Source organism: Sphaerodactylus townsendi, linkage group LG08 (assembly GCF_021028975.2).
Source record: "Sphaerodactylus townsendi isolate TG3544 linkage group LG08, MPM_Stown_v2.3, whole genome shotgun sequence".
Taxonomy (NCBI): Eukaryota; Metazoa; Chordata; class Lepidosauria; order Squamata; family Sphaerodactylidae; genus Sphaerodactylus; species Sphaerodactylus townsendi.
Genome location: NC_059432.1, coordinates 10,502,938 through 10,525,280, shown reverse-complemented (window position 1 = coordinate 10,525,280; position 22,343 = coordinate 10,502,938). Strand labels below are relative to the sequence as shown.

Sequence of the window (22,343 nt, the reverse complement as noted above, 5' to 3'; positions counted from 1 at the left end):
ACTCCTCCCAGACACAACCTGACAACCGTACTCACAGCCTTCTGGTGGAACATGAGTTCTAGGACATACTGTTTTTATCTCAATGCTCTCGCAGTTGCAACTTCTCAGTGCTAAAGAAAGAGACTGGGATGTGGGTGTAAAAATATCCATTAACTACCAATCGACAGCCCATGAGGCGCAGATAAGGCTATATTTTGTATCATTAACTTTATGTTAGGAGAGCAGAGACGAGGCTCTCGCTGCTGCTGTTACCTCTTTGAGGCTAATTACACTCATCAGGGCAAACAGCGGGCCTTAGGAGCGAAAACTCGTGGCTTTTTGTTTGAGGTCCGGCAGGTGAGGTTTCTTGTTTTTAAGAGAATGGATCTGATTGGCTCATTTCAAAGCTGCAATCGCAAAGCTTGGGAGTACTGTTGCTGCATCTGGATCGTGTATTGTGACCTTCAGGTCATACACTGGGATTCCCGGAGTGAGAAAATATATAATGCTGTCTTATACACAGAGCCAGATAATGGGTTTTCTAGAACTTGGTTTCTCCATAGATTCTCCATAGATTCTCCATAGATTCTCCTGGGCCTCATCAAGATGCTGTCAGAGGGTAGCCGTGTTGATCTGCAAAGTAGCTAGATTTGAGTCCAGTAGAACTTTCAGGACCAACAAGACTTTCAGGATATAACCTTTCAAAGGTACAGAGAGCATGAACTCTCAAAAATGTATACCCTGGATATCTTGTTGGTCTCGAAGGTGCTACTGGGCCTCAGTGGAGGTCTTCCCCAACCAAGTCTCAATTTAGGAGTGGGCAGTTTACAGTGCAATCCTATGATGATGATGTTATCCATTCAGTCCTCGACCCTTGGCGACCCGATAGGCAAGCTCTTTCCACATTTTTCGATTAAGCACTGCTTCCTTCAGCTGGTTGATGCTCATGCCTGTATCAGCTTTTATGGTATCCAGCCATCGTATTCTTTGGCGTCCAGGTCTTCTCCCGCCACCGACAAGTCCGAGCATCATAGATTTTTCTAGCGAATTTGATCGCATCACATGACCAAAGTATGTAAGGCTGAGCCTGGTTATTTTCCCTTCTAGTGATGTGTCTGGTTTTATGCAGCTCAAGACTTCTGGGTTTGTCACCCTAGCTCAGTGATGGAGAACCTATGGTACGGGTGCCAGAGGTGGCACTCGGAGCCCTCTCTGTGGGCACGCGCACACAGAGTTTGTCATGTGGGGGGCGGAAAATCACCCCTACACACACACACATATCTAGGCTGGCCTGGGCCACTGAGCACGATGTGTGCACACCGCAGTGAGCAGGGAGGACTTGGCTGGCAGCCCTGGTGCCTGTGCTCCAGGTGACTGCTGCCCGAGGGGGAGGGGCGCAGAGGAGGCAGAGTTGCTAGAGAGGCACAGAGCAGTTGGCACTTTGCGATAAACAAGTGCAATTTGGGCACTCAGTCTCAAAAAGGTTCGCCATCACTGGGCTATGGGGATTTTCAGGGAAGGGAAATAGAAAATACTGCAGGAGGGGAAAATGGGATTCCCCCTGCAAGTTTTTGCAGGTCCCTTGCTTGCTTAGTCTATTTTTGTCTGAATCCACAGGTTATTGTGAGTAGCCCTATAATAGACTCCAGTGCATACAAGCATCTCTGTACATGCAGACACCAAGTGGCAGGCTGACGCAGGAGGAGGACAGAAAAGGGGACTTTGAAGGGGTTTCCTTCCTGGCCAGACCAAAGCAAGGAAAAGAGTTAAACCCACTGGAAATTTTCTCACCTAGCGACAACTTCCCCCTTATTAAAAAATAAGCACCATTTACTTTTATTAGTAGCCATTTGTTCCACCACATAACATTCTCAAGGTTTTTCCCCCTCCCTGCTGAAAACCACAGTGGTCTGTTTTTGTCCTATGTGCGATGAGGAAACGGTTCGGCTAAAAGGAGAAACTGGCCTCCTTTAACTTTCACAAGCAACTGCTCGCTTGGTTGCCGTGCTTGCACCCCTGAACGCTTATTTGTAAGCTACTGTACAATGTTGGCAATAATCACATTCAGACAATACAAACCCTCTTTCACCAAGTCACTTCATAACCAAACTGAACTCTGCGCATTCAGAGGTGACCTAAAGCATCACAGAAACATTAATTTAAAGAAAATTTGAACTGTTTATGGCCCGGGGTGGCCAACTTATGGTGCTCCAGATGTTACTGGCCAATTGGCCATGCTGGCAGGGACTGATGGGAATTGTAGTCCATGAACATCTGGAGCACCATAGGTTGGACACCCCAGATGCACTTCTAAGACCATAAAAATCAAGATATGATACGTTCTACAAAGAAAAACAGGAAAGCATTCAGGGCACTTTACGAGGCAACGGGTGACCAAAGATTGCTGGAAAATGGTTGGATGGATTTTCCTTAGGTATCTACAAGCCTCTGGACTCCTGTGAATTCTACACAAGAGCCGCTTATGATCACTTGATGTGACAGAAAGGAACTGACCTATGGGGTGTGTGTGTGTGTGTGTGTGTGTGTGTGTGTGTGTGTGTGTGTGTGTGTGTGTGTGTGTGTGTGTGTGTGTGTGTGTGTGTGTGTGTGTGTGTGTGTGTACTAGCAGGATACCCGTGCTTCGCTACGCATACTTCATCACAGCCTCTCTATGAATTTCGGGGTGACATTCAGCCTACTTCTTTACAGCCTGTTTGTGAACTTTGGGGTGACATGCAGCATATTTCCTCACAGCCTGTCTGTGGACTGACGGGTTGGTTTTCGCATATTTTGCAGCAGCTTCCTGTAGTTGTCTTTTTGTAATGCAATGTGTAAATCGCTTTCTGCGTTTAATTTCTCTTCTCCCTTTAGCGATTTCAGCAGAAGGAACAGGTTCATATGCGTTGAGGGTGGTGGTGTTAGAATGCAATTGGCGCACCATTGGATCAATCGTGCGTGTTGTTTGGTGGGCATTAGCAGAACTTGTTGATTTGACAAATGGAGTTAGAGCTTCAAAGTGCCCTTCATTAAAATGTCCTGTGAAACGAAACTATATATATAAACGCGAAATACCACTGACTGAATGACTGACTGACTGACTCATCAAAAGAACTCAAAAACCATCGAAAATACCATGTTGAAGGACATGAAACTCGTGGTGTTTAACTGTCACCCTTAGAATGTTCGTGCAGATGGCCAGTAAAGAGTTGAACAGTAAATATCTAATAAGTCAAGTGGAAGTGAATATTTTGGAAAATCCTTTTTTAGCAAGCACCTGAAGCACATAACAAACTGGTATGCCAAATTTCAACTTTGTAGTTTCGGTGGTTTTTGAGTTCTTGAGTCAGTCAGTCAGACAGTGGTACTTCGCGTTTATATATATAGATATGTATGTGTATATATGTGTGTATACACACACACACACATATATATATGAATATGATGAGGAATATATATATATATAATGCAAAACATCTAGCATGTAGTAAATGGAAATTAATTAATTTGGTACGAGTTAAACTTAAAAGGATATGGAATTATGAATTTGTAATATAAGTTGATGAAAGCTAGAGAGTTAGCATGGTTAGTGGGACATATAATATCTGTATGACTTTTTCTTTGGGTTTTTTCCTGTTTCAATATGAACTTTAAATCTTTGTATGTGCTATATTTCAATAAAGTTTACAATTTTTTTGAAAAAAAACCCAGCATTAGTGTCATTGGGTACTTCTAAAAGTTTCTGTAATCTAGACTACCAGGTGTATGCCAGTTAAAGCTTCTCTGTGTGGAGTAACCGGATAACTCAAATAAATTTGCTTTCTTTCTCTTTCTTTAAGGAGAAGGAGGGAAATTTGATGACAATAACCACAGAGTGAAATAGCTCCCCGTCCTCCTGCTGGGAAGGTCTGGATGGCCGAACCACCGTGTAATGCTACTGTAAAGAAATGTAAAGTAAGTTCCATTAACTTCTCTGCGTCTGGAAATGCACAGGTTTTGTTTCCGTGGGTCCGCTTTCACTTCAAGGCAGCTATCGGCCTAGAAAGCAAGAATCGTGGCAATTCTGACAATCCTGCAACTGTTGTCTTTCTTTTGCAAAATATCACTATCACTGTTGCAAAATATCACCCTGCGTGGGATCTGCATTTCAGCTTGGCTCGGTCTTCTGTGGGTTTCAGTCCAAGCAACATGAAGCAGTTATGCCAATGGGACTTGAGGATTTCTCATACCAGTGAAATGCCAACCGACCCACAGATGTTAGCGAGGCTCAAGTTTTAAGGTGTAAAACCCTTTCCACACCATCAATTTAAAACGTTTTGAGGCAGGGAAGAAAATATTTCCTCCTAGAGTTTTGCATTGTTTTTACCCTCTTCAGTTCCCGAAATGTTTTATTTCCAGACTCAAAATGTTTTAAATGAATCCCTTTGTGAAACGATTCATGAGGATCAAATGTTTTCAAAACGGCTTCCCTGCTGGGCGAATCTCTTTAAGACGTTTCCCACACCTCTCTGCCATCCCCAGACTTCCTCCTTGGTGTAATTTTCTCTGCTCGCTCTTCATTCTCCCTTGACTGTTTAGGAGCGTTTCTGTGAGTTTTTTTTGGGGGGGGGGGGTCTTGTGGGGGGAGCTTAATCTTCAAAGCTTCAAGAATATGGAGGCAGGACGAAGCTGCAAGGCATAGAAGGATCAAGCTGAAACAAGTTCGATCCCATAAGAAGAAAAAGAAGAAGAAGAGTTTGGATTTATATCCCCCCTTTCTCTCCTGTAGGAGACTCAAAGGGGCTTACAATCTCCTTGTCCTTCCCCCCTCACAACAAACACCCTGTGAGGTAGGTGGGGCTGAGAGAGCTCCGAGAAGCTGTGACTAGCCCAAGGTCACCCAGCTGGCGTGTGTGGGAGTGTACAGGCTAATCTGAATTCCTCAGATAAGCCTCCACAGCTCAGGCGGCAGAGCGGAGAATCAAACCCGGTTCCTCCAGATTAGATACACAGCTCTTAACCTCCTACGCCACTGCTGCTTAGGAGTAATGTTGCAAGACAATGGCCATTTTAATCTCCACTTAAAATAATACATCGGCCAAAACTGAACTGAGTATAAGCGCTATCAGAAGATTTCTTTGGAAGAAGGGTGCCAGAAATATCAAAGCGGCCCTAAAGCTGTATAAGGCAAAATCATGCAGTTATTATTCTTTCGGTTTGCAACTACAAAAGAGTGAACGCCAGATTTCTTTGCGGCCACAAACTGCAGCACATGATTCTTACGTAGGGGAAACCCGTGGGTGCCACAGTTTCCTCCTGTGAATTACTCATGCGCAGCAACTTCAAGACAGTATAACAGCAAATACAATGAAGATGCTTAAAAAGTACCTTGACCTAATATCTCAAAGAAACAGACCTGCTATTAAAACACAAAGGTTCCATGTGGATGAGTGAAGATATGTTTCTTGAAACCCACTTCCTGTATATTTCCCCATAATATAAATGGGTAAATGTTAAACATCAAAACAGAAGGGCATATTCTGTATTAAAGCAAGTTCACCAAGTGCTCCACCAAGTCACCCTGGAAAGTGTTGCTCTGAGAAAGGACTGGCACTCTCTAATGAACGTATGAAAGTATTCAAGACTAGGGATGGGGCATCAGGTTCTTTGGAGGAACCCGCAGCAACTTAACAAATGCCATACCCAATTCTCAACAGGTTTAAATTTGTAAACTGAGGTGGAATCCCCACTTGAAATTTGCACGCAGATCCAAACCTGTTCGTTGTGAAACCGTGTCCTCTTCATCGGAGTTTCTCCCTCCCCACCGCAGCGAGCACACAGCAGACACACCCGGTTGCAGAACTCTTAGCAATCCCCACTACCAGGCGAGCTCGCTTCGCCAGTCTCCTCTGATTGGCTGGCGTGCCTTGATGGGGCGGGACATTTTCCCACTGCAGAAACGTACATTGCAGGGGCATGATAAAAAAACCAGCGTATAAAAGTTTAACGTTTAACTGTTTAACTGTGCAAACAGTTGATCGTTACCTGTGTAAACCATGAACGATTCAACGTTACACGTTTGACTGTTTAATGTTTGCGTCCCCTTCTGCTGGCCAATTGCAAAAGTGGAAACAAAACCAAGGAAAGGCTGCATGCGCATCGCAGCACTGATTGGTTGCCTGAATTCCGCGTCACATTCCAGGGCGGGAAATGAGTCAGGGGTTCAACCCTCATCCCTCCCCTCGGATCAGCTCTGAACCATGTTAATGAGGTCTAAGCCACTTGCAACCAGGTCCTGCCGGAACGCGGATTAACGGGGAGAACGAGCGCCAGAAATGGAATCTGCCACGCAAGCAATGGGGAGGCCATCCCTCAAACCTGGTTAGTTTGTGTTCTGAAACCTGGCTAAGACGCTAGCGGGGATTCGACCTGAAAGAGCCAAAATAGCAGAGTAGGGCCCTTTCCATTCAAATCACCTTAAATATGTCTAAAACGTTTTCAATCCCCCACTTCACCATGATGTATTTTCACACTCACCCCTTTAAACTGATTCATGGCTGCCATTACATGAGTCCCCCCTCCCCTTTTTCCTGCTGAGTCAATGCTTCAGTGCTCCAAAGCCTCGTGCTGCGATTCTCTATTCTTTGCATACTCCGTGCTTCAAAGGTTGGCCCACCAAATTTAAAAAAACAACAACCAAATGCTGCAGATAAACAGGTGAGGGGGAACTGAGTGAGAGCAGAAAATGGCGTGGAGGAGGAAGTTCAGTGAAGCAGAGAAGCCCGAGAAATGTAGTCAGTAGATCGCACACCGACTGAGGACACTTTCAAAACATCTCAGCCAGAGAAGTTTTAAAAAGGGATTCATTTAAAATGGTTTGAGGCTGTAAAAAAAATTGGGGGGTAAAACCAGTGCTAAATGTCATGGAGGAAACATTTTATTTCCTGCCTGAAAACAAGATTTATGGGCAAGATCAACTAAACTGCTGAGGAAGTGGGAAAAGCTAGCCGCAAAATAGGCAATACTGGGGAGCTCGTCCCATTTTTGGACTTCTGGATCCTTCCTGATTCCGCACTTTTGACGCATTTTCATGGCAATATTGTGCCTTTATTCGTAGTCTTGTTTACATTGTTTACTTTTACGTGCGTTTGTTCGTGCACTCTTTGTATTAGATCTGCACATTCAGCAATTTACGTCGCCTCGGTACAGTCTTGTCTCAAACGTTTGTTTTCACATTTCATATTATCCCTTGTTCTTTTGATTGCCTTTGTGATTCTGGAACCCCATGCGGCCCAGGGGCCTAGAATCACTGCCCACTCCCCTCTTCGCGCCTGCCACTTTTAGCATGCTCTTATTTTGTTCAGTCTTCTGTAAAATTTGGATCCTGGGATCTACAGTCTCTGCAATAACGGAAACCAACTGGTGTAAGCTGCTCTAGGGGACAGATCTGATTAAAGATTGGATCGATTTCCAGCTTTTTCAGTAGGTCTCTGTTTGGTGGGTTTGTTCTGTGAAATTATCATTTGATCAATGAATGACCCTGTCAATAAGTCTTTCAACAGATAGGTTGGCTGAAGCAAACAGGGTCCCTGTATGTTTTTAAATTGTGTATCTAAAAGCGCAAATGTCAAAAACATGAAACTGCAAATGCTGGCATTATTATTCAAGTGAATGTCTCACAGAGTCAAGGTGAGCTGCGGCTTCCTTTCAGGTGTATCCAGCGCCCTGTGTAATGTGTGAAATGCCTGGTCTGGAAGAACTGGGTAGAGCAGCAATGAAAGTTTGTAGCCACAGCAGATTTGAGGCAGCATATTTCGTAGTCCAAATTTCTTTGGGTTGGATCCAGCCTGTTTTTTCACTTAATTATTCCATACTTTGCTACACCCTCTATGCCAATGATGGCAAACCTTTTTGAGACCGAGTGCCCAAATTGCAACCCAAACCCCACTTATTTATCACAAGGTGCCAACCCGGCAATTTAACCTGAATGCTGAGGTTTTAGTTTAGGAAAAACTGGTTGGCTCCCTCTTCCTCTGCCCCTCCTGCTCGAGCAGGGGCCAGCCTGCTCTAACCTCCAGCAAGTCCCGCGCACACCGCTCTGTGCCTCTCTAGCATCTCTGCCTCCTCTGCGCCACCCCCCCCCCCTCAGGCAGCAGCCACCTGGAGCACAGGCACCAGGCCCGCCAGCCGAGTCCTCCCTTCTCACCGCGGTGCGTGCACGTTGTGCTCAGGGGCCCAGGTCAGTCTAGATGTGTGTGGGGGGGTGATTTTCCGCTCCCCACATGACGAACTCTGTGTGCGTGTGCCCACAGAGAGGACTCTGAGTGACACCTCTGGCACCCGTGCCATAGGTTCGCCATCACTGCTCTATGCTATGCGGCTTTTGTATCCCATGATCCTCAGCAAGGCCTTTTTTTGTGGTCCAAAAGGAACATTTCCTTCTTTTTTCTGTGGCAGAAAAGCTGGTCGGAGTCAATCCTTTGATGCTAGAATGGACCCGGCGTATACTTTGTTTTCTGTCTTCTACAAGTCTACAAGTCCATGTTGACCTTAAAGAGGTCAATTGCTTTGCAGTGCATTATAACCATCCCATATTATTTTGGAAATTGCGGTTTACTGTCTGATGGCTGGTTAGGGTCATTTATACCCCAAAATGCTTTGACCGGGAAACAAAATAGTATGCATTTAGGATGCCAGAGGCTAAATGACCTCTCCCACAATGCCGTTGGAATGATTTATTACTCTTTATGCCTGTGGATGCTCAGACGGGAACCTGTTGTTTGTCGTGAGAAAAAGCAAAAAAAAATACCATTTTGCCTATCTTCTTAACTTATGTGTATACAAAAATATCCCAGCTTGGGAGATCACCAATATTGTGAGGTGGGGGAAGGGCAACGCTTTGCAAACCTGAATTGGGATATGGATTCTCAGTGGTCAACACGTTGCTTGCGCCAGCTTGCAAAACTGTTTGGTTTCTCACAGCTGCCTGCAAAACTCATGCCGACGCTGACTTACCCCTTAAGCAGTTGGGTCTTTTTGACATCCCATTTATCTGCTGCTTAAAGATGCCACCAAATCTTGCTCTCTCTCTCTCTCTCTCTCTCTCTCTCTCTCTCTCTCTCTCACACACACACACACACACACACACACACACACACACACAAATACACAGAGCAGCTAGGGCGGTGATAGCGAACCTTTTTGAGACCGAGTGCCCAAATTGCAACCCAAAACGCACTTATTTATCGCAAAGTGCCAACACGGCAATTTAACCTGAATATTGAGGTTTTAGTTTAGAAAAAACCATTCGCTCCAAGGCGTGTGTTACTCGGGAGTAAGCTTGGTGGCAGTCGGTGGCTTTGCTTTGAAGCAACTGTGCAACTCTTCCAACGGGTGAATCACGACCCTAGGAGGGTTTACTCAGAAGCAAACCCCATTGCCAGCAACTGAGCTTACTCCCAGGTAAAGGAGTTTCTTCACAAGGATTTTCTTCCCATGAAAATCAGTGGGGTTTAACAGCGCTTAACAGGGTTACCTACACTGCTTCCCCAAAACTAGGGCTCATTCGGCACATGCAAAATAATGCACTTTCAAACTGCTTTCAGTGCTCTTTGAAGCTGTGCGGAACAGCAAAATCCACTTGCAAACAGTTGTGAAAGTGGTTTGAAAACGCATTATTTTGTGTGTGCGGAAGGGGCTTGGGTCTTAGGTTTAATGCTAATAATGGAGCCCAGAGGCCCAGATGTGTGTGGGGGGGAGCACTCTGTTTGCGCGTGCCCACAGAGAGGGCTCTGAGTGCCACCTCTGGCACCCGTGCCATAGGTTCGCCACCACTGAGCTAAGGAATCTGAATTAACCCTTTCCAAATGTCTGCATGGAGATTCATAAATAGGGTTAGAAGCACAGAGCCCTAGAGTTGGCCTTGCTGGTTATCTACTCCAACCCTGGCTCGGGGCAGAATCAGCCTAGAGCAGGGGTAGGGAACCTGCGGCTCTCCAGATGTTCAGGAACTACAATTCCCATCAGCCCCTACCAGCATGGCCAATTGGCCATGCTGGGACAAGAAACTGATCAGGGTGTGGAGTTCCTGAACATCTGGGAAAGCTTATGGAGTTCTAACCTAAACATGGCTCATATCCTAGAGAAGTGTTTCCCCAGCTGCTGCTTAAAAAGACTACCAGTGAGGGGAACTCACCACCTCCCTAGGTCGCTGATTCTACTGTTATGCAATTCTGACTGGAAAAAAAATTATCCTAATATCCAATCAGAACCTTTCTGTCTATAATTTAAACCCATTATTGCAAATCCTATCCTCTGCTGCTGAACGGAACAGCTTCCCGCCCTCCTATGACAGCCCTTCAAAAAATTTAAGAGAGCCACCATATCCCTTCTCAATCTCCTCTTCTTCAAACTAAATACTTCCAAATCCCCCAGCCTTTCTTCACAGGGTTTGGTCTCCATGCCTCTGATCATCCTTGTCACTCTTTTCTGCACCCTCACTGATCTGTCCACAGCCTGTCCAATGCTATGTACTGTGGGACTATGAGATGTTGCAATTTGAATGTTATGCCTCTGTTGATACACCCCAAGATCGCATTGGCCTTTTTTGTCGCTGCATCACACTGGCTGCTCAAATTTAACTTACTGTCCACCCATATCCCAAGATCTTGTTCACACACTACTCAGTAGTGTATCCCTTGTTCCTTGTTTTTGTTCCTCGGCATGGAGTAGAGCCATACAGGCCACCCACCAAAGCAGTCGTTTTCTCCAGGGGAACTGTTCTCTAGAGATCAGTTTTATTCTCTCCAGGCCCTACCTGCAACTCTATCTATAGACAGCCCCTGTGGTTTAAGTCCAATCTATATACATCAACAGATGTATGCAACAAGCCCTTAGGAGGAGGAGCAGTGGCGTAGGAGGTTAAGAGCTCGTGTATCTAATCTGGAGGAACCGGGTTTGATTCCCAGCTCTGCCACCTGAGCTGTGGAGGCTTATCTGGGGAATTCAGATTAGCCTGTGCACTCCCACACACACCAGCTGGGTGACCTTGGGCTAGTCACAGTTCTTCGGAGCTCTCTCAGCCCCACCTACCTCACAGGGTGTTTGTTGTGAGGGGGGAAGGGCAAGGAGATTGTAAGCCCCTTTGAGTCTCCTGCAGGAGAGAAAGGGGGGATATAAATCCAAACTCCTCTTCTTCTTCTTCTTCTTCTTCTTCTTCTTCTTAACCTTTCTCAGATTTCTATTTATGTCGTGAAGAAATGCTCAAAATATTTCACAGACAGACTTGGTATTTTAGAGCACTGGCATTATGTTCGTTCTGTTTATTCAGCCAAGAGATGTATCTTGTCTCACAAACTTATCCATGAGTGTACAGCAGTAAAATGACATGCAAAAAAACTCACTGTCTTAAGCCTGGATTTCGCATACCTGGTCTTTTCCCCAACTGTGTTTTTACCTCAGCTGTCTGGTTTGTGTGGTTCTTCTGCTGGTTGGCCTTCTATCTGGGGCTTTCCCCACTGACAGAGTTGAACTGGTTTCTACCTAGGTTCGCCTCAGTGAATCCCCACTGCCACCGAGCTCAACATTGTTTTGTCTCAGTTTCCCCCCACCCCCAGAACTGCGACTTCCTTGTCGCAGTTATGAACTACACTTTTCTGCCGGAACAAGGTCGATACCGCTTCGAAGTGGGGAAGCATTGAAATGACACCTCATCCGTTCAACCAATCACAAGCCACTTTTGTGGCATGTGCAGAACGGGAGAGTCGTGGCAGGCAGAAAGCGCACGTAACTGTAAACTTTAAACTGTAAAAAACTGTAGAAAAAAAAGAAACTACCTCCCCGCTTTCCTGCCGCAACACAAGCGCCAATCCACGCATCGAGGAGCAAAACAGGCACCAAGGTGATGATCCCACCACTTCATGCTTGGTTCCAGGGGGCCAAATCACCAGTTGCTGTGGGGACAGGCCTCGGTGAATCGCCCTCCACTGGCAAGGTCGAACCGAAGTGCGACCTTAGCTCTCCCCTTCTGTAGAAAGTATGCGGAAAAGCCCCCTCTAGAAAACTATCAGTGGAATATTTGACGCATGTAGTGGAGGGGGAGTGCCGCGAACTAGCCTGCACTCTAAAGTGCTTTTACTATAGTTTTGCAACCAAGTTGTCATATGTGCCCAATGAGGTTCATTCTGATAAGCATGACTCCAGCATCCATAGTGGACCGACGGCCACCTTTCACCCTAGGACAGTGGTGGCGAACCTTTGGCACTCCAGATGTTATGGACTACAATTCCCATCAGCCCCTTCCAGCATGGCCAATTGGCCATGCTGGCAGGGGCTGATGGGAATTGCAGTCCATAACATCTGGAGTGCCAAAGGTTTGCCACCACGTCCCTAGGACAATAATGCAAAAATGATCGCAGCATCCTAAGCGTATTTGCTCAGCTCCACTGAGTTCAACAAAAATTATGAACGTAAGTCACAACTGACTTATGGTGACCACGGAAAGGGGTTTTCTTGGCACGTGAAAAGCAGATGTGCTTGGCCGTCACCTTCCTCCACAGAACCTTCCTTGGTGGCAACCCAAAGCACGTAAAGGTGGTCTTCCAGTTTTCAGCTGAGGACACAGAGAGGTCAGGATCCCGACCTGCTACTGGGATCACGTCCATTTCCACCCTCACTCTACTCTCCTGTGGTGTCACCAGTGGTGGGATCCAAAAATTTTAGTAACAGGTTCCCATGGTGGTGGGATTCAAACAGTGGCGTAGCGCCAATGGGACTGGGTGGGGCACGACGGGGGCGTGGCCGGGCATTCTGGGGCGAGGCATTAATAATGTATCTGTTACTGTAAAAAACTCTTTCTGTAACAAAAAAGTTCCTAATTTCCAGCTGGTATCTTTTTGTCCATAATTTAAACTCATTCTAGCAAGTCCTATCGTCTACTGCCAACAGAAACAACTACTTCTCCTCCAATTGACTGCCTGTCAAATATTACTTTCAAATACTTAATTTTGTTTCTAGAAATCCAAAGAAGGCTACTTTCCGTAAACAAGGAACTTTACCATGTTTCTAAAACATGTTTTTAAAACAGCCCAACAGGGAGAATTATCCCGTTTTCTACCTTCGCTAACCAGCCACATAGGGAACAACAGGACTTTATGATTTTTGGACCTAATGGAATTTCTAATGGAAAACCAGACCCAATTAGTAACCCCCTCTCGGCACACACAAATAATTAGTAACCCACTCTCGGGACCTGGTGAGAACCTGCTGGATCCCACCTCTGGGTGTCACCAACCCTAAAAGACTGTCTGAAAGGGGCTGGATCACCAGCCGACTGCATCCTGGCGAAGGTTCTAAGCCAGGGGTGTCTGGTCATGTCAGCAGGGGCTGACGGGAATTGTAGTCCACGAACATCTGAAGCGCCAGAGTTGGACACCCCTGTAACGAAAAGTTAACATGCATGCCAGCTTGCAATTGCTGTACAACTTCTTTTATGAAACGGAAGGGGAAAAGGTAACCGCCTCTCCTATTTGAACGGGAGGAAGCTGGGGACTGATGCAAATGCTCCAGCAGGTTCAGGGCCTTAGACAGAGCCTGACCAAACTGCCTGTTTAACCCTTTGTTCTTCACATGTGATCGGGGCCAGTTCCAATCCCTGGGCAAGCAGTGCCCAGGGGCCCCCTTCTGTCCACGACAGGACCACCTTCATGCCCTTCTTTCCACCCCCACACTTGTCGGTAGGGAAGAGCAAGATCTGAGGCCAGCAGCACCTTTAAGACTAACTAGATTGTATTGTCAAAAACTTTCACGGCCAGAATCACTGGAGTGCTGTGTGGTTTCCGGGCTGTATGGCTGTGTTCTAGTAGCATTCTCTCCTGACATTTCGCCTACATCTGTGGCTGGCATCTTCAGAGAATCTGATGTTGGGAAAGCAAGTGGAGTAAATATACCTGTATATTTACTCCACTTGCTTTCCCAACATCAGGTATATTTACTCCACTTGCTTTCCCAACATCAGATCCTTTGAAGATGCCAGCCACAGATGTAGGCGAAACGTCAGGAGAGAATGCTGCTAGAACACATCCATACAGCCCGGAAACCACACAGCACCCAAACTAACAAGATTTCCAGGGTAAAAGCATTCAAGAGTCACAGCTTCTTTTTAAACACTTAGGAAGGGAAAAGACCCAGGCTCAGGGAAGAGACTCATTCTCTAGAGCAGGGGTAGGGAACCTGCGGCTCTCCAGATGTTCAGGAACTACAATTCCCATCAGCCTCTGTCAGCATGGCCAATTGGCCATGCTGGTAGGGGCTGATGGGAATTGTAGTTCCTGAATATCTGGAGAGCCGCAGGTTCCCTACCCCTGCTCTAGAGAGAAAAGGAAGGAGCAGCTTCCGAAAAACTTTGGTGAAATGAAACCATTTGAAGCAGTGGTGGGATCCAAAAATTTTAGTAACAGGTTCCCAGGTGGTGGGATTGAAACTGTGGCGTAGCGCCAATGGGGATGGGCGGGGCACGACGGGGGCGTGGGCGGGCATTCCGGGGGCGGGACATTCCTGGGCGGGGCTGTGGCAAGGACATAGCCGCTGTGCTGGTCCTTGGGTGGAAAACGAATGCACGCAGGCGCAGGCTGCCACGCACGCCGGTGCACCTCCTGCTAGACTGCTTCAAGTTCTGCGCGCTACTGCTGAGGGGAGGGGCATAACTAAGGCAAAAATCACGTGGCAAAATCACCAATTAGTAACCCCCTCTCGGCACACACAAATACTTAGTAACCTACTCTCTGGAACCTGTGAGTACCTGCTGGATCCCACCTCTGATTTGAAGTCAGAATCGAGAATCTCCCAGTTTATGAAGCCCAAATGCTGCAGAAAACACATTCTAAAGGAACACCTAAATTATAACAATAATACTGATTTTGCAGATGAGGATGCTGTTTGAAATGCATCAGCTCCTCTTGATGAAACCCAAACCAGCAAGCCTCTAGGAGACAAGCCAACCTACCCACCCCTGCGAAATAAATCAACGTCTGTCTCAGACCCATTAGCAAATGTAACTGCCAAGGGAAAGGGCTGCTCGGATGAGGTTTGCCACTCGGCTGATTGGGGGAGAGGCCCCTCTTTGGCCTCCTGCTGACCTGCGCCGCTCCCTGGGGAAATTCCAGAGAGTGAAGGGAAACCTGGACATTATGACCGTGGGGAGATTTGTAGCTTCCGGCTGCGCTCACGAGAACGTGGGTTTGTCAACTGCATCGCCACATTTCCTCAAGGGTGTTGGTGTGAAGGCAAGAATTAGAGAAGAAACTTGTGGCTGTTTCTGGAAACAGTGACTGGACGGCCTTCTCCTTTCTCACCCGCTCCCACACGGTATCACATAAATCATTGAAGGTCCATATATAGTCCACCTTCCCTTTCAGACTATTGGGGGTATTGTAATTAGTCTCCAATAAAACTACCTTAAGTCTGATCCCCCTCCCCGAAAATATTCAGGTGGGGGGGGGGGTTATAAGCTTCTTGCGTAGTTTCTGTACAATGCCCCACCCTATTAAAAAAAGGCAGACACTGTAACATTTCTAGGTCCAGATAAAAACGGTCAAAATAAGAAAGAAGCCCCCACGGACCCAGGAGCTGTAAGCTGCAGGTAACGTACTTGCAGCTCGACGGCTCTGCTCCACAACCCTTGGAGGTTCGATCCTCGGCCAGGAAAGTCGGTTCTAGGTAGCCAGTTCCGAGATTGACTCAGCCTCCCTTCCATCTTCTTCTTTAAGAAGGGGTTGAGGTTGATTACATAAATGGGTAGCCCAGCTTCTTGCGGTGCAGGGAAAAGGCAGAGGACTGGGGAAGGCAGTGGCAAACCATCCAGTAAACATAGCCTGTCTAGTAAATGTTTTGATGCAACATAACCCCATGGGTCAGTAAATGTTTTGATGCAACATAACCCCATGGGTCAGTAATGACCCAGTACTTGCGCAGGGGGACTACCTTTACCCAGAGGTGGGATCCAGCAGGTTCTCACCAGTTCCCGAGAGTGGGTTTCTAATTATTTGTGTGTGCCGAGAGAGGGTTACCAATTGGGTCCTGCTTCTTTCCTGCTTAGAAATTCCCATTAGGTCCAAAAAAATCATAAAGTCCTGTTGTTTCCCTTATGTGGCTTGGTTAGCGAAGGTTGCAGAAAAAAACGGAATGGATTCTCCCCTGCTGGGCATTGTTTTAAAAAACATGTTTTAGGAAATATGTGAGTAAAGTTCCCTTTGATTCAGGGAAGAAAGTATCCTTTTGATTTCTAGGAAACAAAATTAAGTGCATTTGACACAGTAGTAAATTGGGCATTTGACAGGCAGTCAATTGGGAGGAGAAGTAGTTGTTTCTGGGTTGGCAGTAGACGCATAGTGGGACTTGCTATAAATGAGTTTTAAATTATGGGACACAAAGATACCAGCTAGAAATTAGGAACTTTTTTTTTTACAGTAAGAGTTTTTTTACAATAACAGAGAAATTATTAATGCCCCGCCCCCGGAATGCCCGCCACGTCCCAGTCGTGTCCCGCCCCAGCCCCATTACTATTGTGCTAATGGCTGACTGTTTAAATCCCAAATTCTCACCATGGGAACCTGTTACTAACATTTTTGGATCGCACCACTGCCTTTACCTTTTTGAAAATAACTTTATATGTTGGAGCAACTAGCACATCTTACATTACAGACTCAAATGGGATTGCCAGCTTAGGAAATTTCTGGAGGAAGTTCAGCGATATATAATGCATGAAATGCACCCTCTGAAACAGCACTTTTCTCCAGAGAACTGACCTCAGTAGTGCAGAGATCAGCTGTAATGCTGGGAGATCTACAGGCCCCACCTGGAAGTTGGCAACCTTATTCTCAATGCTGAGGCTAGGAGATCTCTGAATGAATGTGAGTGGAGTGAGAGGAGTGGTGAGTGGAGTGGGAGGAGTGGTGAGTGGAGTGAGTGAGTGAGTGAGGAGTGGGAGTGGAGTGAAGAATGAGTGTGAGTGGGAGTGGGAGGAGTGAGCTGAGCAAGTGAGGTGAGTGGCAGAAGATCTGAGGCTGTGAGATCTTAGAGCAGGGTAGAATCCTGCGGCTCTCCAGATGTTCAGGAACTACAATTCCCATCAGCCTCTGTCAGCATGGCCAATTGGCCATGCTGGTAGGGGCTGATGGGAATTGTAGTTCCTGAACATCTGGAGAGCCGCAGGTTCCCTACCCCTGTCTTAGAGCAAGCCATGGCTCCTTAAATACTTTTAAGTGTAAGAGAAGGTCTCTAAATTATAAATTATCTCAGTATGGCTGCATTGCCCAATACCTTGTCCAGTGTGTGATGCAGTCCAATAAATAATCCAAGTACATTATCATTAGTCCCAAATTAGTCCTAAATGTCAGATATAATGCTTACATTGACTGGCCTTCAATGAATTCAGCATGGTATGGGTTTGATCAAGAAGATCTATGATAATCTAGAAAGCTAATGGCAGGTACCCTGAAGGGTTACCTGCCCTGAATACTGGCAGGTAACCCTGAAGTTGATGTTTGCTTCACAAAGGATGACCAGCAGTGATGTCATAAGCAGTGATGTCATAAGCAGTGATGTCATAAGCAACCTGGGTAGCAAAGGGAGTCCGGAGTCAGGATAAAAGGAGCAGCAGTGGCGAAGGAGGTTAAGAGCTGGTGTATCTAATCTGGAGGAACCGGGTTTGATTCCCCACTCTGCCGCCTGAGCTGTGGAGGCTTATCTGGAGAATTCAGATTAGCCTGTGCACTCCCACACATGCCAGCTGGGTGACCTTGGGCTAGTCACAGCTTCTCGGAGCTCTCTCAGCCCCACCCACCTCACAGGGTGTTTGTTGTGAGGGGGGAAGGGCAAGGAGATTGTCAGCCCATTTGAGTCTCCTGCAGGAGAGAAAGGGGGGATATAAATCCAAACTCTTCCAATTGCTTAGAGAGCTGAGCAGACAGTGGAAAGTGAGGATGCAAAGGAAGAAGATCTGATGAGAAAGAAAAGGCACTGAGGTAGGAATGTTGGGAGAAAGGTAGGTAAGGAACCAGGGGGCTTTTGTGCTGTCTCTCAGCAGACTTCTGGGACAAAGGGACAAAAAGGCTGGAAAAGAGTTCAGGAATGAGGGGAAGAAGAATGGACAAAAACAAAACTGCTCTGATGAGAAGGAAAGGGCACTGAGGAGAGAATGCTAAGGAAAAGGTATAGATATAGAAACCAGGGGCTTTTGAGTTCTTTCTCAGCAGACCTCCAGTACAAGAAAAAGGCTGGAGAAGAGCTCAGGAATGAGGAGAAGAGGAAAGGACAGACCACGAAGCTGCCGCTGCTCTGACGGCGAGAAAAGGGCATTGAAGGGGAATGTTGAGGAAAAGGCAGGCAGAGGCAGCAGGTGGGGCCTTTGTGTTGTTGCTCGACAGACTTCTAGTCCAAAAAGGGCTGGGGAAAAGGCCCGGCATGAGGGGAAGAGGAAAGGACAAGTAAAAAAAACAGCCATCACTGCAGCACCAGGTCTTAGAGGGGCCCCTTCCGCACACGCAAAATAATGCATTTTCAAACCACTTTCCCAACTGTTTGCAAGTGGATTTTGCTATTCCGCACAGCTTCAAAGAGCACTGAAAGCAGTTTGAAAGTGCATTATTCTGCATGTGCGGAAGGAGCCTAGGACTCCTGAGCCAACTGGGAGTTCCAAACACTTTTATTGACTTCCGTCATCCTTAAGGCGAGCTTGTCATGTAAGCTGGGATAAGTGGAAGACCCATCATGAGATAGACCGACACAACACAGGAAGCCACGGCCCTCTGTTTGCAGGACTGTTGAGGACAGGATGTTTGGGAGGGGTCGCAGGGTTGCCATAAGCTAGAAGCACAAAACACGCAGAATCCAGTTTTACATCAGTTATAGTGCCCTGGCTGTCTACAGACTGTGTTCTAGGAAACCCTCAAGTTCCTCAAAATTCATCTGCAGAAAAATGTACAGACAGCTTCCTGGAAAGACATCTCCCCTTCTAAGATTCACCATCAGGAAGCATTGTGGGTTCTAATGGGTTTGCTCTTAATGGATAGAGATCAAGGATTTGGCTCAAGTGAGTGGCCAATGCCTTGGGCATCTGGAAATCTCACCCCCAGAATCTTTGGTACTGCGATGAGATCGTGCTAAGATGTAGAGGCCCCTTTGCAGCTGAGTTAATGTGGGGAAAATACTCTGCGGATAAAAGTTTAGTAGTTCAACAAAGAGCCTTTATTTGGCCCCTTCCGCACACACAAAATAATGCGTTTTCAAACCACTTTCACAACTGTTTGCAAGTGGATTTTGCTATTCTGCACAGCTTCAAAGAGCACTGAAAGCAGTTTGAAAGTGCATTATTCTGCATGTGTGGAATGAGCCTTTGTTTTTAAAAGAGAGGCAGCTGATACGAGTGACTGATACGAATAAGATCCTGAAGATGAAAGGGGGCCTTTTCTTCCTTTCACCATCTCCCTGGTATCAGCCCCTCCACTCCCAGAGTTCCTGTTAGTCCCATAGGAGATCTGACATGTACCATCAGTGAATCAAGTGTAAGTGGGTTCGGAGTATGGGTGGATTCCTAATCCCTGGAGAACCTCAGGTTTTGATTCCCCCACTCCCCTCCACATGAGCGTAATCGTAATTCTCTTATCCGATCCTACTGGGCTCTTTGATTCCCCCACTCCTCTGCCACATGAGGGGGGGTGTGGACCCTGATCCTAGGAGGAGGAGGAGGAACCAAGGATATGATTCCCCGCTCCACCACAAGAAATCTCCTGGGTGATCTTGGGCCAGTCCCATTTCTCTCAGAACTCTCTCAGCCCTACCTAACTCACAAGGGGTCTGTTTTGGGGGAGAGGAAGGAAAAAGGAGTTTGCAGGCTGCTTTGAGACTTGGCAAAAAGCAGGATATTAAAACAACAGCAACTCTTCTTTGTGATAAATAGCAGCCCTGCTGGGAGTGAATCTGTCACAAGGGGACAGTGCAGGGACAAAAGATTTCCCCCCACCCCACCCATCCCACGGCTTTTGTAAAAAGAGGAGAAAATTCTAGTCCCAAGTTCTCTAGGTCCTGGCATCCCAGGCTCTTAGTCTAAGGGCCTTTCCCCCCTGAGCCTTAGCCTCTTCCCAGTTTTTGCTGTTCGAAGAACAGAGATCTTCTCCCCCTAATTTTGTTCCTGTTAAACCACGGCCTGTTCCCATCCCCCTGGGCACGATAATGAGATGCAGGGAATGGGCACAAGCTGTAAGGCAGACGGAGGCATCCGCAGAAATGCCAACAGAGACAGCCCCCGTCCCTTCCGCCCACCTCGTCCGCCCATGCGCGACGCCCACTCCTCTGACATCGCAAATTGATGCCCGAGTGGGCTTCGTTCCACTGCGCAATTTCCCTTTTTCTCTGCGGAGCACCAAAAACCAGACGCCGGCAGCTGAGCAGTAAATGTTAGCAGTTGCATGAAAGTAAACGGGGACATTTGCTCGACTCAGTGGAACGGCTTGTGACCCAGCGGCAAAGCAAGAGGCCCTTTGCTGGCCTTTAGATCGGACGCCTGTTTTTAACGACTTCTGTTGTTTTCATCTGTATTTATCTTTTGTAACCGCTGCTTAAGTTTTTAATGGGTTTAAGTTGTATTCTTGTAATGATTTGTTGAATTGCTGTCTTAAGAGAACAGCCATATTGCTGGAAGTCAGTCTCCTGAATGCCCTTCGGGAGGTGAGAGGCGTCTTATAAATCTATTAATAAATCGATGATCGACGACGGCTGCACGACGACGGCACGGCGACAACATAATAAGCAACAACAAATAAATCAAATAAATAAATGTTCAACAATAATAATAATAATATGGTATATGCACCACTTGCTCATATGTAATAATAGGCATAATACTGCTGCTCATAATAATAATAATAGGCATAATACTGTTGCTCAGATGATTCACTGGAACTTGTGCCACAACTACCATCTGCCTGTGACAAAGAACTGGTGGAATCACAAACCTGAAAAGGTCACTGAAAATGTCTAATATCGCATTAAAACTACTCTTTTGTGGACTTCAATTCAGGACTGACACAAAGTCTTTGGAACACAATACTCCTTTGATACCTCACCGCATTGTGGGAAAAAAAAAAAGTGTAGTTGGATTGATGTTTACATTCCCAAGGTGACAGCAGAAATTGATGAGCGAAGCAACTGGAAAAACTTCTACATGATATGAGGAGTTAAGCTGGATTGAATTCCTAAGTTAACTCTGGCACAAACTACAGTAAAAGGTGGTCCCAGTGGGTGATCGGCATCACTTGGGTGCAAGTGCCACAAGACCTTGGTCTGACACTTAAGAACAATCGGCGACTGCCACAAAATCACCATATGTCCCGGCTGCAAAGGAGCCCACACCACTAGGCTCTGCACGCATTATTACGGTCCACGATACATCACACAGTCCACAGATGCTTGGGAAGTGTCCAATGACGATGGTGATATAATCTAAAATCCAGCATATTGGATCTCTTGTTTGCTGTGTGTATAACTGTTCTTGCACACAATAATAATAATAATAATAATAATATGTATAATAATAATAATAATAATAATAATAATATAATAATAATAATTACTGTAATATGTAATAAAACTGACACAGTTTGGAACACAATAATTCTGGACCTCACAACCTTGTGGGAAAAAAGAAAGTGTGGATATTGGATATTACATGCTGGTAAATTCCTGGTGACAGCAGAATTGATGAGAAGTAACCGGAAAACTTACATGATATGAGGGGATTTAAGGATTGAACTACAACAAAGAGCTCTGGCACAAACCAGTGCAAAGGTGGTGGTCCCAAGTGGTGATCGGGTGACTACTGGGTGCAGTGCCTAAAGACCTGACGGGGTAATCTGCACTATAAGAACAATCGGGCTGACAAAATCACCATATATGTCAGCTGCAAAGGCCAAATTTCTACGGGTTCTGCATCACATTATTTCGGTCGATACATCCCACACAGTCCTAGATGCTTGAAGTGTCCTGACGTGGTGATGGCCACACACACACATACAAAATCCAGCATATTGATCTTGTTTGCTGTGTATAACTGCATTTTATAATAATAATAATAATAATAATAATAATAATAATAATAATAATAATAATATATAATAATAATAATAATAATAATAAAACTGACACAGCTTTGGAACATCACAATACCCCTGACCTCACAATTGTGGAAAAAAAGAAAGTGTGGATAGTTGATGTTGCAATTCCTGGTGACAGAAGGATTGATGAGAAGCAACTGGAAAAACTTACATGATACGAGGATTTAAGGATTGAACTACAAAGACTCTGGCACAAACCAGTAAAGGGTGGTCCCAGACTGT

At 46.0% G+C, this 22,343-nt stretch overlaps 1 protein-coding gene across 1 annotated transcript in view; it reads left to right on the top strand.

The window, feature by feature from the left end:
• Positions 1 to 22,343, top strand: part of RASGEF1A (RasGEF domain family member 1A) — a 313,626-nt gene that overhangs the window by 168,148 nt on the left and 123,135 nt on the right. The window contains exon 2 of the mRNA XM_048506141.1: positions 3,816 to 3,930. Coding sequence (XP_048362098.1) covers positions 3,889 to 3,930 — 42 coding nt within the window. The 5' untranslated portion in view covers positions 3,816 to 3,888. The remainder of the gene's footprint in view (positions 1 to 3,815; positions 3,931 to 22,343) is intronic.